Source organism: Oncorhynchus gorbuscha, linkage group LG09 (genome assembly GCF_021184085.1).
Source record: "Oncorhynchus gorbuscha isolate QuinsamMale2020 ecotype Even-year linkage group LG09, OgorEven_v1.0, whole genome shotgun sequence".
Classification (NCBI taxonomy): Eukaryota; Metazoa; Chordata; class Actinopteri; order Salmoniformes; family Salmonidae; genus Oncorhynchus; species Oncorhynchus gorbuscha.
In genome coordinates this window covers 65,155,365-65,167,900 of record NC_060181.1, presented here as the reverse complement: position 1 = coordinate 65,167,900, position 12,536 = coordinate 65,155,365, and the positions used below count along the sequence as shown (strand labels likewise).

Sequence of the window (12,536 nt, the reverse complement as noted above, 5' to 3'; positions counted from 1 at the left end):
CAGTGGAGAGAACATTTAAAAAAAAAGTTAATTTCATGCAATTCTACACATTTTGACATGGGTTGGAGAAACAATGTAGTAATTCTATAACTGAGAGAAGATTTTGTAGTTTATAACTAATTTCAAATAATTACTCATTTTGCCATGGGGCAGAGACAAACATTTTGGGGCTACAAAAAGGGCCCATTCCTGATTTAGACAAAAGTATGTCTTTAAACCAGTCTGGGGGGGCGTCGACAAAACGGAACAGTCCACTTTCTCAAAAAGGGGCATTCCAAAAAACAAATCAACTGATTTTGGCATTAGAAAAAAAATATATATTCTTGAGAAGGCTTAAAGTATTTTACATGTAGACTACATTTTTATTTCAGTCATGACATGATGAAGAAGGAAAACATTTTTAACCAACAAGTGTCCACCCCTATGAGGCCGTTCTATTTTTAGTATCAGCTGTTGCAATATAAAGATTTGCTACATAGCGGATTGCATCGCGGTTATGTGAGGCGCATTCCGGTCACGAAGGTAAAATGATGGCAATGATTTGAGGTAACGGACAGAGAGAGGGATGAGGAATATTTGTGCGTGAAGTGGTTGCTGGAGCGTTCTTTCACGGCATCGTATATCATATAATATTGGTAAGTTATTGCTGAAATTGTCGTCGTTCGTTTTAGGCTGCCACTACATCGCAGCTACGTAAACATTCTTTGTAAATCTTATCAAGTTTTGTACCATGCTTTGGTAAATATTTATCTAATTTGACTTGGGTTTTTGCAATTTCACTGTGGACTTAAATTCTTACAACATTGTAATATTGAGGGGCCTCTGATTCAAGAAATGGACGCCAATATTCCATTTGCGGAAATTGCTTGATGCAGCAAACTTCTCTAAAAGATTTGACATTCAAGAAGCAACAAAAATCATTTATCCAAGGGCGGTAACTCTACAGCAGTTCCTATACATCACTGATTTAGTTAAAAACATGATAATAATCTTGTCAAGTTTTGTCAGGGAGGAAGTAAACCGTAGCCTAGTAGTGTTTAATCTACGTTCCATTAGAATTATCATACTTTGCAAGAAATGAAATGAAACATAAACGCTATTGATACATAAACGCTATTGATACATTTAGCTACTTTGTTACAAAGTTTATACTAAACACGAGCCTTTTCAACTAGGCATGTATGAATAGATGCATTATAATCATTACGGAATTTCTATTGAAGGATTCTTCAGGCTCCACATCATAGGATGAGGTCACCCACCATTATGCAGCCTTCAATATATTCGTTCCTTTTAGAATCCAATTGAGTGGAAGGAGGACTTATACTCTCGTCTCTAACATGTAGGCTCAACATTTCCAAGCAGTCCCATTACAAGTCAGAATGTTGAATAAACCTAATTTGTACTTACCTTACCTGTTGTGTTCTGATTTTAATTTGGTTCCTTATGTCAGAGGTGATCTGAGACAAAATATCCACAGGGAAGTGTTATTAGACTGATTTTCAATTTGCTGGTCAGTATATGGTTCTGTTCATTTGCAAATGAGGGTTAAGTGTCTTGCTCAAGGGTAAGACACTTCACCTTATTTGTCACCTTGACAGCTGGTGTATTCGAACGAGTGACCTTTTGGTTACTGGCCCAATGCTCTAACTGTTACCTTCTACTATTGTTTACATATTGTGCATCACGTGCAATGCATCAGGAGATTGAAAATGCAAACCGGAAATACAAGCTGACAGAGCCATATACAGACTGGTGCCCCAAGAAGTCAGGTTAATATGACTTTCCTGTGGACATTTTAGCTCCTGTTCTTGCCGTCAAAGGGACCAACAGCACGGACAACTGGTGAAGTTTTAAAAATATCATTTTATTTAACGTTCTGGCATGTAGACTTGTATCTTTTTTTTAGCGTGACTTCTTTCAGACTGAATAGCCATGGTGTAACCACGGTAACAGTCTGATGTATAAGGCAACCTTCAATAATAGCTACAGATATTCATCTGACTATTAATAGCCTAGTGAAATCACCAGATAATTCTGCAACAAGAGTGGCATGATGGTGAAGCTTTTTCACTTGTTATTCAATCAAAGAAGTTCAAATGCCACTGAAGGTACTGCATTTTTAATTTAAACTTGATCAAAGCAGCTTGAACTCTTTTGTTTTAGAGAAGCATGTTTATTGAGCCGTGTCAACCAAAGAACTCTCACAAGGTGTTACTGTATGAAATACAACATAAAGTTGACTGACTGCAGCCTGGTGAGGTAGGCCAACGTTGATTCACTGAAGAGGCATCTTATCTTAAGCCACAACCTACTCTTTACCAAGTTATGTACAGTCAGTCTTTTAGTAGCAAAATATGTTATCCATGATTTCTGATCAGATTAAATGATGAGTTGACACACGTGGTCTAGAGTACCGAGCACAAAGCGGTCCAGTACAGAGATGTCCATTATGTGATTGTGTACACTTGCAGTTGATGTGAAAGAAGCAGGGTAGTTGACCAGAGGTGGTATGACTAGAGTGTGATGCTCCACACTGCCACGGAGTCATCACAGATGAAGCCCCATAAACTAGTGATCTAATTTGTATGCAGAATCATGAGACCTCATGTACAGTCAACAGGACTTTAGTTGGCACCCCACCCTAGTAGTAGGGGTGATGATGACACACCCTTTACTGGACATCTAGGTACGTTTTCCTGTCTATAGGGCATTAGGTAGCACTCCCTTGGTCATTGTTCAGCCGTCAGTACCTAAGTGAGAATCCTAGATGAGCGAGACAGATCTGAGCTGGACTTGAGTGGTAAGAAATGGTATATATTGGGTGATCAGCGGTACTTCAAATAAAATGTTATATGTGACATGCACCGAGTACAACAGTTGTAGACCTTACTCTGAAATGCTTACTTACAAGCCCTCAACCAACAATGCAGTTCAAGACATAGTTAAGAAAATATTGACGAAATAAACATAAGTAAATAAAGATATATTTAAACGATTTTCTACATTGTAGAATAATAGTGAAGACATCAAAACTGTGAAATAACACATGGAATCATGTAGGAAACAAAGTGTGTTAAACAAATGTAGCCACCTTTTGCAATGATGACAGCTTTGCACAAGCTTGGCCTTCTCTCAACCAGCTTCACCTGGAAGGCTTTTTCAACAGTCCTGAAGGAGTTCCCATATGCTGAGCACTTGTTGGCTGCTTTTCCTTCACTCTGCGGTCCAACTCATTCCAAACCATCTCAATCTGGTTGGGTGATTGTGGAGGCCATTCATCTGATGCAGCACTCCATCACTCTCCTTGGTCAAATAGCCCTTACACAGCCTGGAGGTGTGTTGGATCATTGTCCTGTTGAAAACAAATGATAGTCCCATTAAGCGCAAACCAGATGGGATGTGGTAGCCATGCTGGTTAAGTGTGCCTTGAATTCTAAATAAAGCACGCACCATCACACCACCTCCTCCATGCTTCTCAGTAGGAACCACACATGTGGAGATCATCCCTTCACCTATTCTGCGTCTCACAAAGACACCGCGGTTGGAACCAAAATTCTAACATTTGGATTCGTCTGACCAAAGGACAGATTTCCACCGGTTTAATGTCTCGCTCGTGTTTCTTGGCCCAAGCAAGTCTATCCTTCTTATTGGTGTACTTTAGTAGAGGTTTCTTTTCAGCAATTTGACCATGAAGGTCTGACTCACACAGTCTCCTCTGAACAGTTGATGTTGAGATGTGCCTTACTTGAACTCTATGAATCATTTATTTGGGATGCAATTTCTGAGGCTGATAACTCTGAGGCTGAACTTTTACCAAATAGGGTTATCTTCTGTATACCAACCCTACCTGTCACAACACAACTGATTGGCCCACGTGCATTTTGAGATAATAAACAGTGAGTAGCAGCAGTGTTAAAAACAAAGTGTGAGGGGGTGTCAATGCAATCATGTGGGTGGCCGTTTGATTAATTGTTCAGCGGTCTTATGGCTTAGGTGTAAAAGCTGTTAAGGAGCCTTTTGGACCTAGACATGGCGCTCCGCTTGCCATGCGGAAGCAGAGAGAAAGGCCCAGTCACCCAAGTCATAGACCAATGACGTGACAATTTTTGGGGGCCTTCATCTGACTGGTGAAGTGGTAAAGTATGTTTTGGGGCGTGCAGGCTGTTCCTTCTAGCTAGCTGTTCCCTTGTGAGGGAGGCAGGGAGCTCCTACAGTATATCCTTCTCCAGGGTTCTGACTGGGCCGCTTGAGGAAGGAAATGTCTTTCCTTCCCTCTATTGTGTTGAGCAGGAAGGTGGCAGTGCTGCCGTCACCAGCTGACAGCTGTTTCCTGCGGCCCACTGCCATGTTCTCTACCCACTGCCTGGGCTGAGCCAAGGCTGTGTTCTCTGAATGCATGCACAGCCTGTCCTCTACCCTTAGCCTGCCCTCCTATGCAGCTTGAGGTCAGGCATGTTCTAAGACAATCAAGCATATTCCCTCACACTATCCTGCTGTTGGAGGAAGTTCTAACAGTTTTAATGGTTTGGGATGACCACTACCACAGTCTGTGCTGTTTTTCAAGCTAGTTGTCCTCAGTTTGCTTTTCCTTGTTTATCAACCACTCTCTTAGTTGCTTGACATGCCTTGTGAAAGCTGTTGCCTTTTGCCAATACAGCATTGGGTTCATGAAAGAATTTGCTGTAATGTGTCCATGTTTTTGAAGGACCAGGTTCTTACTAAATCGCAGTAGAAAAACAGCCATTTTAAATAAAGTGTGAGATGGGAAAACGTTGTCAGGCAACAGAATATTAAACCAATCTGTTCAGTGAATCTGAATCTGGAGTAGGTTTTTGTGGAAGCTGGTGAAATTGCACCATCACAGTTCCTTTAGAGGCCATTCTTTCAGAGAAGTCAGACTTTACTTTTTTTCCCGAAAGCCATAATTACAAAGCACAGTAATCAATATGTCTAGACCGTATTTCCCCTGCTCATAATGGTGCTGGGAGTGTGGTTGGTGCCCCATGCTATTCTGTCCGTCTCATAAGGAGAAAACGGAATAGCTTACATAATGGGAGGGAGAGCCTCGCCGTTACACTACTGACTGGCTGGCTATGCAAGGCACTTCCTCATACAGACAGCCAATCAGTGACCAGGGGGGTTTTCTCCAGCTCAGTGATATACAGTAAACTAATTTATATCTAAAAGGCTCTGCTGCTCAGGTGTTTGGTTTATTACAGTATTATTACACACGTTATATACATCTTTTCCTATTCTTTACTACAGCACTTTCGGCAAGCCCTTCTAGCTGAGATTGACTGAGGTGTCGATAGCTAGCTGATCTCTCTCTGAGGGACTGGTGTGATGCATGGTTCTGTGTACTCTGGTCTCCCTGGCTATGAATTAGCAGCAGCAGTCTCATACTCCTCATCTCTCTCTCCCTCCCTCTCCTGCTGTGTTCCAGGTATAGCCAGCCGCCTGTCGCCATGGCAACCAGCAGCGCGGTGCCTAGCGACAACCTCCTCACGTACAAGCTGGTGGTGGTGGGGGATGGTGGAGTGGGGAAGAGCGCGCTCACCATCCAGTTTTTTCAGAAGATCTTTGTGTCTGACTATGACCCCACCATCGAGGACTCCTACCTGAAACACACAGAGATAGATGGACAGTGGGCCATCCTGGACGGTATGGAGACATTTTCTCACTGTCTCTCTGGGTTAGGAAGGGCTGGTGTCCTTTATCAATTATGTTTAGGATTTTAATGAAACATACTGTTGTGGCACAGTATTCCCATATAGCTTCACAGATTTGGACCTATACAATATGTGCATTTGTTTGCAATTGATAGCTTGTCGCTTTTCCAATCATTCATATGAAAACAAGCAAGAAGTTGATTCACAGTAGCGTCTTGTAAAACCCGTAACACTGGTACCTGTATGTGTGTAATTGCACAGTGCTGGATACAGCAGGCCAAGAGGAGTTCAGTGCTATGAGGGAGCAGTACATGAGGACGGGGGATGGCTTCCTCATCGTGTTCTCTGTGACAGACAAGGCCAGCTTTGAACATGTGGACCGCTTCCACCAGCTCATCCTCAGGGTCAAAGACAGGTGAGGCCCAGCTCTTGATAATGATGCGTGCCTTATGGGCCAGACACCTACACGAGACTGCTGCTACTGTAACGAATGCCTCCGACTGGGTTGTCTGCCGCAATCTTTTGTGTGTTCCCTCTAACACTCTCACTGTTCAAGGGTTCATCTACACATGCTTTTCTTTTTTGTATCTCTTGTTCACGACAAAGTTAAACAAGTCCTTCCCCATCCAATGTTTTCATTCCAGTCAGGTTGTCAGCTGTGTAGTGGTGTAACTGTACACATGTTATGTTGAATGAGATACATCTGCTCTTAAGTCCTTCTCTTTCCTTCTGCTCTCCTTCAGGGAGGCCTTCCCCATGGTGCTGGTGGCCAATAAGGTGGACTTGGTTCACCTCCGCAAAATCACCAGCGACCAGGGGCAGGAAATGGCTGCCAAACACAATGTGAGTACAGTGTCAGCTCAGACAAGGAGTGGGGCAGCTTGATGTCTGAATCCTTTGTTTTGAATATCTTGTTTGATGCAGTACAGTGTCCAAATTGATTAATGTACTCTTGATTAAGTCTGAATGGATCATTTTGGCTAGTCTTTCATGGTCAGGAAAAAGTCCGGGCCATAGTTGAACCTGTAGAAGTCCTTTCCCCACTGCTGTTGTCAGTGACAGGTTGTTCTATGGGCTGTGTGTTCTGGGCTGCTGTCCCTGGGAGAGGTTTTTGGGTGCAGGGCAGGCAGGTATGCTGACTCAGTTAGCTACAGGGTGTGATATAGGCCTCTGGGGAAAGATTGCACGGAGGCTCTGTGGTGGAGGTGGGGGGGAAATCACAAGTATAGCCAAGCTTGGCATTTACTGTTTTAGAACAGTGTAAGAGTGTATAAAATTGGGTTTGCAGATCTAAGCTTACATTTGTTTTTTACTTGCAAAATTTGCATCTCTTGTTATGAGCTGGAAAAGCATCATTAGTATTTGTGTATACCTTGTAGCACTAGCAAAGTTGGAGACTTTTATTTCTTTGCTTGTGTACTATGTCATTTTCCTGAATGTTTGATCAATGTGTTTTGTTTTTTCACAGATCACGTACATTGAGACAAGTGCCAAGGATCCCCCTATGAATGTGGACAAGGCGTTTCATGAACTAGTCAGGGTTATAAGGTCGGCCAAACTACTAGACTCGAAGGCTATGTTTAAGAATTGTATAGGCTTGATCATTATATTGGATTCAATTCATGCTTGAATAATAGAGAACCACCATTTTGGTTTCCCTTTGCAAATATACTGTATATGGCATGAATGCCAGCAAAAGTCTGTTAAAGGGTTGGGGGAAAACTATAGCTATGTCCTGAATCAACAGACATGTAATTTCAGAGGAATCCATTATGTGTTGATGTTCGGTGTGGTCATATCCTGCTGGAGGGCCCACTCATCTGTTTGTCAGGCATTTAGAGAGTACCACAAAGACTTTGAGGCCCTCTAGCCAAGCAGCAAGACTATCTGATTTTTAACCCTCACGCTCCCTTCTCTTGTCCTGTCCTTCTCTTGTCTACTCCTTCCTTTACATACCCTCCTTTCCTACAAATTATTTTTTTTCTACACCCTCTTTCTCCCCCATCCCTTCTCTCTATTTTGCTCGGTCTTTCTCTCTCTTCCTCCTGTGCAGGCAGCAGATTCCAGAGAGGAGCCTGAAGAAGAAGAAGAAGATGAAGTGGCGAGGAGAACGATCTACGGGTTCTCACAAAGTCCACTGTGTCATCTTGTGATGGTGTCGCCTCTGCTAGCAATGATATTAGAGAGAACTGCGGACTGGCAGTAACCAACAACTGGAGGGGGAATTGGGGGAGATAAGGAACTGACTTTTGACTGTTACGGTGTCAAAGAAAATCCCTCACTCCAAGGCATGGCCAAGTGGGGTCTTACAGGGGCATCATTGTCTGCCCGCTTCCCCTAATTGGTCAGAAAAAAGCACTCCCGGAAGAGCTCCTTATGAACTGATTTCCAGACAGTGCAGTGATGATGCTCTCCATGGAAGTGGAGGTGGACATCAAGGTATTCTCCTGGGTGGGGAGATGTGACGTTAGATGTTGTTAGGGACCTATGATCTGAGTGTTTTGTGTTGTGGTTGTAAGTTCTCCATGGTGTTGAATGTTAAATTCTGAAATGATAAAGAGGACGATTATGAAGTATATTCTATCTGCACTAGCCACAGGCATAAGAGGATTTGGCTTTGGGGACCTGAAGAGAAGTGGGAGGATGTGGCTGTTAGTACAGTGCCTTGCGAAAGTATTCGGCCCCCTTGAACTTTGTGACCTTTTGCCACATTTCAGGCTTCAAACATAAACATATAAAACTATTTTTTTGTGAAGAATCAACAAGTGGGACACAATCATGAAGTGGAACGACATTTATTGGATATTTCAAACTTTTTTAACAAATCAAAAACTGAAAAATTGGGAAATTGAAAAATTGGGAAACTGAAAAATTATTCAGGCCCTTTACTTTCAGTGCAGCAAACTCTCTCCAGAAGTTCAGTGAGGATCTCTGAATGATCCAATGTTGACCTAAATGACTAATGATGATAAATACAATCCACCTGTGTGTAATCAAGTCTCCGTATAAATGCACCTGCACTGTGATAGTCTCAGAGGTCCGTTAAAAGCGCAGAGAGCATCATGAAGAACAAGGAACACACCAGGCAGGTCCGAGATACTGTTGTGAAGAAGTTTAAAGCCGGATTTGGATACAAAAAGATTTCCCAAGCTTTAAACATCCCAAGGAGCACTGTGCAAGCGATAATATTGAAATGGAAGGAGTATCAGACCTCTGCAACAATGCAAAACGTTATGTTTGGCGTAAAAGCAACACAGCTCATCACCCTGAACACATTATCCCCACTGTCAAACATGGCGGTGGCAGCATCATGGTTTAGGCCTGCTTTTCTTCAGCAGGGACAGGGAAGATGGTTAAAATTGATGGGAAGATGGATGGAGCCAAATACAGGACCATTCTGGAAGAAAACCTGATGGAGTCTGCAAAAGACCTGAGACTGAGACGGAGATTTGTCTTCCAACAAGACAATGATCCAAAACATAAAGCTAAATCTACAATGGAATGGTTCAAAAATAAACATATCCAGGTGTAAGAATGGCCAAGTCAAAGTCCAGACCTGAATCCAATCGAGAATCTGTGGAAAGAACTGAAAACTGCTGTTCACAAATGCTCTCCATCCAACCTCACTGAGCTCGAGCTGTTTTGCAAGGAGGAATGGGAAAAAATGTCAGTCTCTCGATCTGCAAAACTGATAGACATACCCCAAAGCGACTTACAGCTGTAATCGCAGCAAAAGGTGGCGCTACAAAGTATTAACTTAAGGGGGCTGAATAATTTTGCTTGCCCAATTTTTCAGTTTTTGATTTGTTAAAAAGGTTTGAAATATCCAATAAATGTCGTTCCACTTCATGATTGTGTCCCACTTGTTGTTGATTCTTCACAAAAAAATACAGTTTTATATCTTTATGTTTGAAGCCTGAAATGTGGCAAAAGGTCACAAAGTTCAAGGGGGCCGAATACTTTCGCAAGGCACTGTACTTTTTATTTACATTTTTCTGGTGGGGAATCTGGCTTTAGGGGATCAGTTACTCCAAGCAACAATATGTTAGATTTCTCTGTCTGATATGGAGTATTTAATACCTATGAAATGGCTTGTACTGTTAAAGCACTAAACAAAAAAAACTTTGGGGCTTGTTCATCTGGGGTGTATTCATAACGCCAATTCTGTTGCAAACTCCAAACGGAAAACCTTTGCACGAAAACTAGACTTTCTATTGGACAAATTCAGGTAGGTCCCTCCCTGTTTTGTTCAGTTTACTTGTTTTGGTTCTTAAATGGTAAATTTATTTCCATTCAAAAATGTAATGAATACACCCCTGGTTAGAAATTTGCCCTTGAATGAAGTACCTTTGCACTTTGAATAGATTTTCACTTTCATATCTGCATGTGTGGAAAAATTGCAAATGATGAAAGGGAAGACATAATAGAAATATGGACTCAATGTGGAAAAACTGAGCTTAACATAATTATGTCAATACCATGTAGCTCATTTGCTTGTCTCATGTCGGTTGGACAGAACAGTTTATACCAGTGGAGGCTGCTGAGGGGAGGACGGCTCATAATAATGGCGGGAAAGATGCATATGGAATGGCATCAAACACACTGAAACCATGTATTTAATACTATGCCGTTCCAGCCATTACAACATGCCTGTTCTCCCCAATTAAGGTGCCACCAACCTCCTGTGTTTTATGCTCCCAGCCCTGGGTTGTGTTCAGTAGGGCACACTGTAGAAAAACAGTTTGCAATGGAAAACTAAAATTGACATTTCTTATTGAAGTCTAAGTAATCAATCCACGTTTCAGTACATTTTCATCTGGTACCTACTGAACATAATCCTGGAGTGATCCTGCTGTACTTCACCCAGAGGTACAGTGAAAGTTCTACTTCCCAGGGTATGAAGCAACAGACATGGTGTCTTTGGCAGTATTTTACAACAAAAATAAATAGGTCTGAAGAAATCAATGATATTGTATCAAGTATGTTTGATACTTTTTTATTATTGATCAGAATTTCTTGTGTTTAAAAAAAAAAATTAATAATTTATTACTGTACCTGTTACCTCAACATGATGTATTATAACTGGCTGTGTCTGACTGAGCTAGAGGAAGATGAGGCACAAAACAATGGCCACTGCCTTTCTATCTGGCTTCCTTCAGGGTTTCAATAATGAATAAAGAAAAACAGTATTGTGAATTCAATGATACTATCTCTGACTGTGTGTCTGTATGTGTTCTTGGCTTACTTAACCACGGAACCAAACAATCTTTTACAAGAGATTGAGGTTGCACCCCAAATTGCCCTGGACGAACGTAGTGCACTGTATAGGGAATTGGGTGCCATTTTGGACATTATGCACACTGTCTTTACATGTATGTTCTGTGTAGTGATGACCATAACTAATATCAGCCGTCAAACTGTTGACTGTTAGGCGCTAAGTGTCCTGCTGTTTGTCTGTTGAAGTAGACTGTTTTATAATGATCTGTAAAATATGTATTATGATATGCCTAAAGCAGGTAGCCCAGTGGTTAGTGTTGGGCCAGTAACCGAAAGGTCAAATCCCTGAGCTGACAAGGTCAAAATTTGTCTTTCTGCCCCTGAGCAAGGCAGTTAACCCACCTTTCCCTGGGCGCTGAAGACATGGATGTCGATTAGGGCAGCACCTCTGATTCAGAGGGGTTGGGTTAAATGCGGAAAACACATTTCAGTTGTACAACTGAATGCCTTCAACTAACTAGGTATCCCCCTTTCCATAATAACAGCCTTCAGAGGTGCTTGTTCAGCAGGAGCCCCCGGTATTAATCCTATTGCTGGGTCAGTAGAATGCTGTATTTCAAAATATTGATCTCTCCACCCACCATGGAATAGATACAGCCTCTACTGCTAAAACCGATCCAATTGGAAAATGAATGTCTTTGTCATCAGACTCCAATGAAAAGATTGAGTGTCACTTTCTTTTAAACTCTCACTGCAAAGATATACCTGGGTGGTAGAACACACTATGTTCATTTGATATGCAAAGGAATTAAAATGTTATTGTACATATGCTGTGCTGCTCATTTTTGGATGCACCCTAGAGAGTTAAGAACATCTCACTCGGATAAGATATGCCTGCATCAAGGCTGTATCTTGTACTGTTATTTCAGAGCCTTGGGGTCTGTTCAAGTGATTGCAACATTATAGAACGTGCAGAATCTTCATATAGAATTATATTGTGTAGAACAGACATGCTACTCTGTGATATACCTTAGGGGATCATGTAAAATATAATGCATATGACAAATCTGTAAAGTCTAGAATGTTGCGCCATCCTGAATGAGCCTCAGCTTTCTTTTACTTCTGCTAGTCAGTGCTTTTATTGTTAGCAACAAACCTACTTCTCATCGGCCTGTAGCCCCGTCCCAAATGGCATCCTATACTGTACCAATGGAGGCTGCTGAGGGGAGGACGGTGCATAATAATGGCTGGAACAGAGTAAATTAAATGGAAACAAATACATGGAAACCATGTGTTTGACGTATTTGATACCATTCCACCAATTCAGATCCGAAACTACTGTTACCCTTGACAAAGATTAGCAAAAAATAACATTTTAAAAAATCATGCAAATTCTGAGCTTTATTTTTATATATATATATATATATATATATATATATATATATATTCAATTGCTCAGAGAAAGAGATTTTGTTTAACAATTAATACTAAACAATTCTAAAAGATGTTTTCAATACTCTGCAAGACTGTGAGGATAATGGCACCGTGCCTTTTTCCAAAATGTTTTATGAGATTGGAGAACACATTGGGGTGATCTAAGACCATTCCTCCATACAGAATCTTAAGATCCTTGATATCCTTTGTCTG

General features: G+C 41.5%; 1 protein-coding gene across 1 annotated transcript; it reads left to right on the top strand.

The window, feature by feature from the left end:
- The first annotated feature begins 366 nt into the window (after nucleotides 1-366).
- LOC124042914 (ras-related protein M-Ras-like) lies at nucleotides 367-8,470 on the top strand. The gene is made up of 6 exons (XM_046361052.1): nucleotides 367-635; nucleotides 5,447-5,664; nucleotides 5,934-6,087; nucleotides 6,416-6,515; nucleotides 7,141-7,220; nucleotides 7,726-8,470. The coding sequence occupies exons 2-6, from the start codon at nucleotides 5,469-5,471 to the stop codon at nucleotides 7,823-7,825; spliced, it is 630 nt and encodes a 209-aa protein (XP_046217008.1). The 5' UTR covers nucleotides 367-635; nucleotides 5,447-5,468; the 3' UTR covers nucleotides 7,826-8,470.
- The last annotated feature ends 4,066 nt before the right edge of the window (nucleotides 8,471-12,536 follow it).

Bases quoted from the DNA above. Each gene is read 5' to 3' on its own strand.
- LOC124042914 (XM_046361052.1), top strand. From the start codon at position 5,469: ATGGCAACCAGCAGCGCGGTGCCTAGCGACAACCTCCTCACGTACAAG. The intron at 5,665-5,933 runs GTATGGAGACAT...GTAATTGCACAG, and splicing joins ACAGTGGGCCATCCTGGACG to TGCTGGATACAGCAGGCCAA. The intron at 7,221-7,725 runs GTCGGCCAAACT...CCTCCTGTGCAG, and splicing joins GAACTAGTCAGGGTTATAAG to GCAGCAGATTCCAGAGAGGA.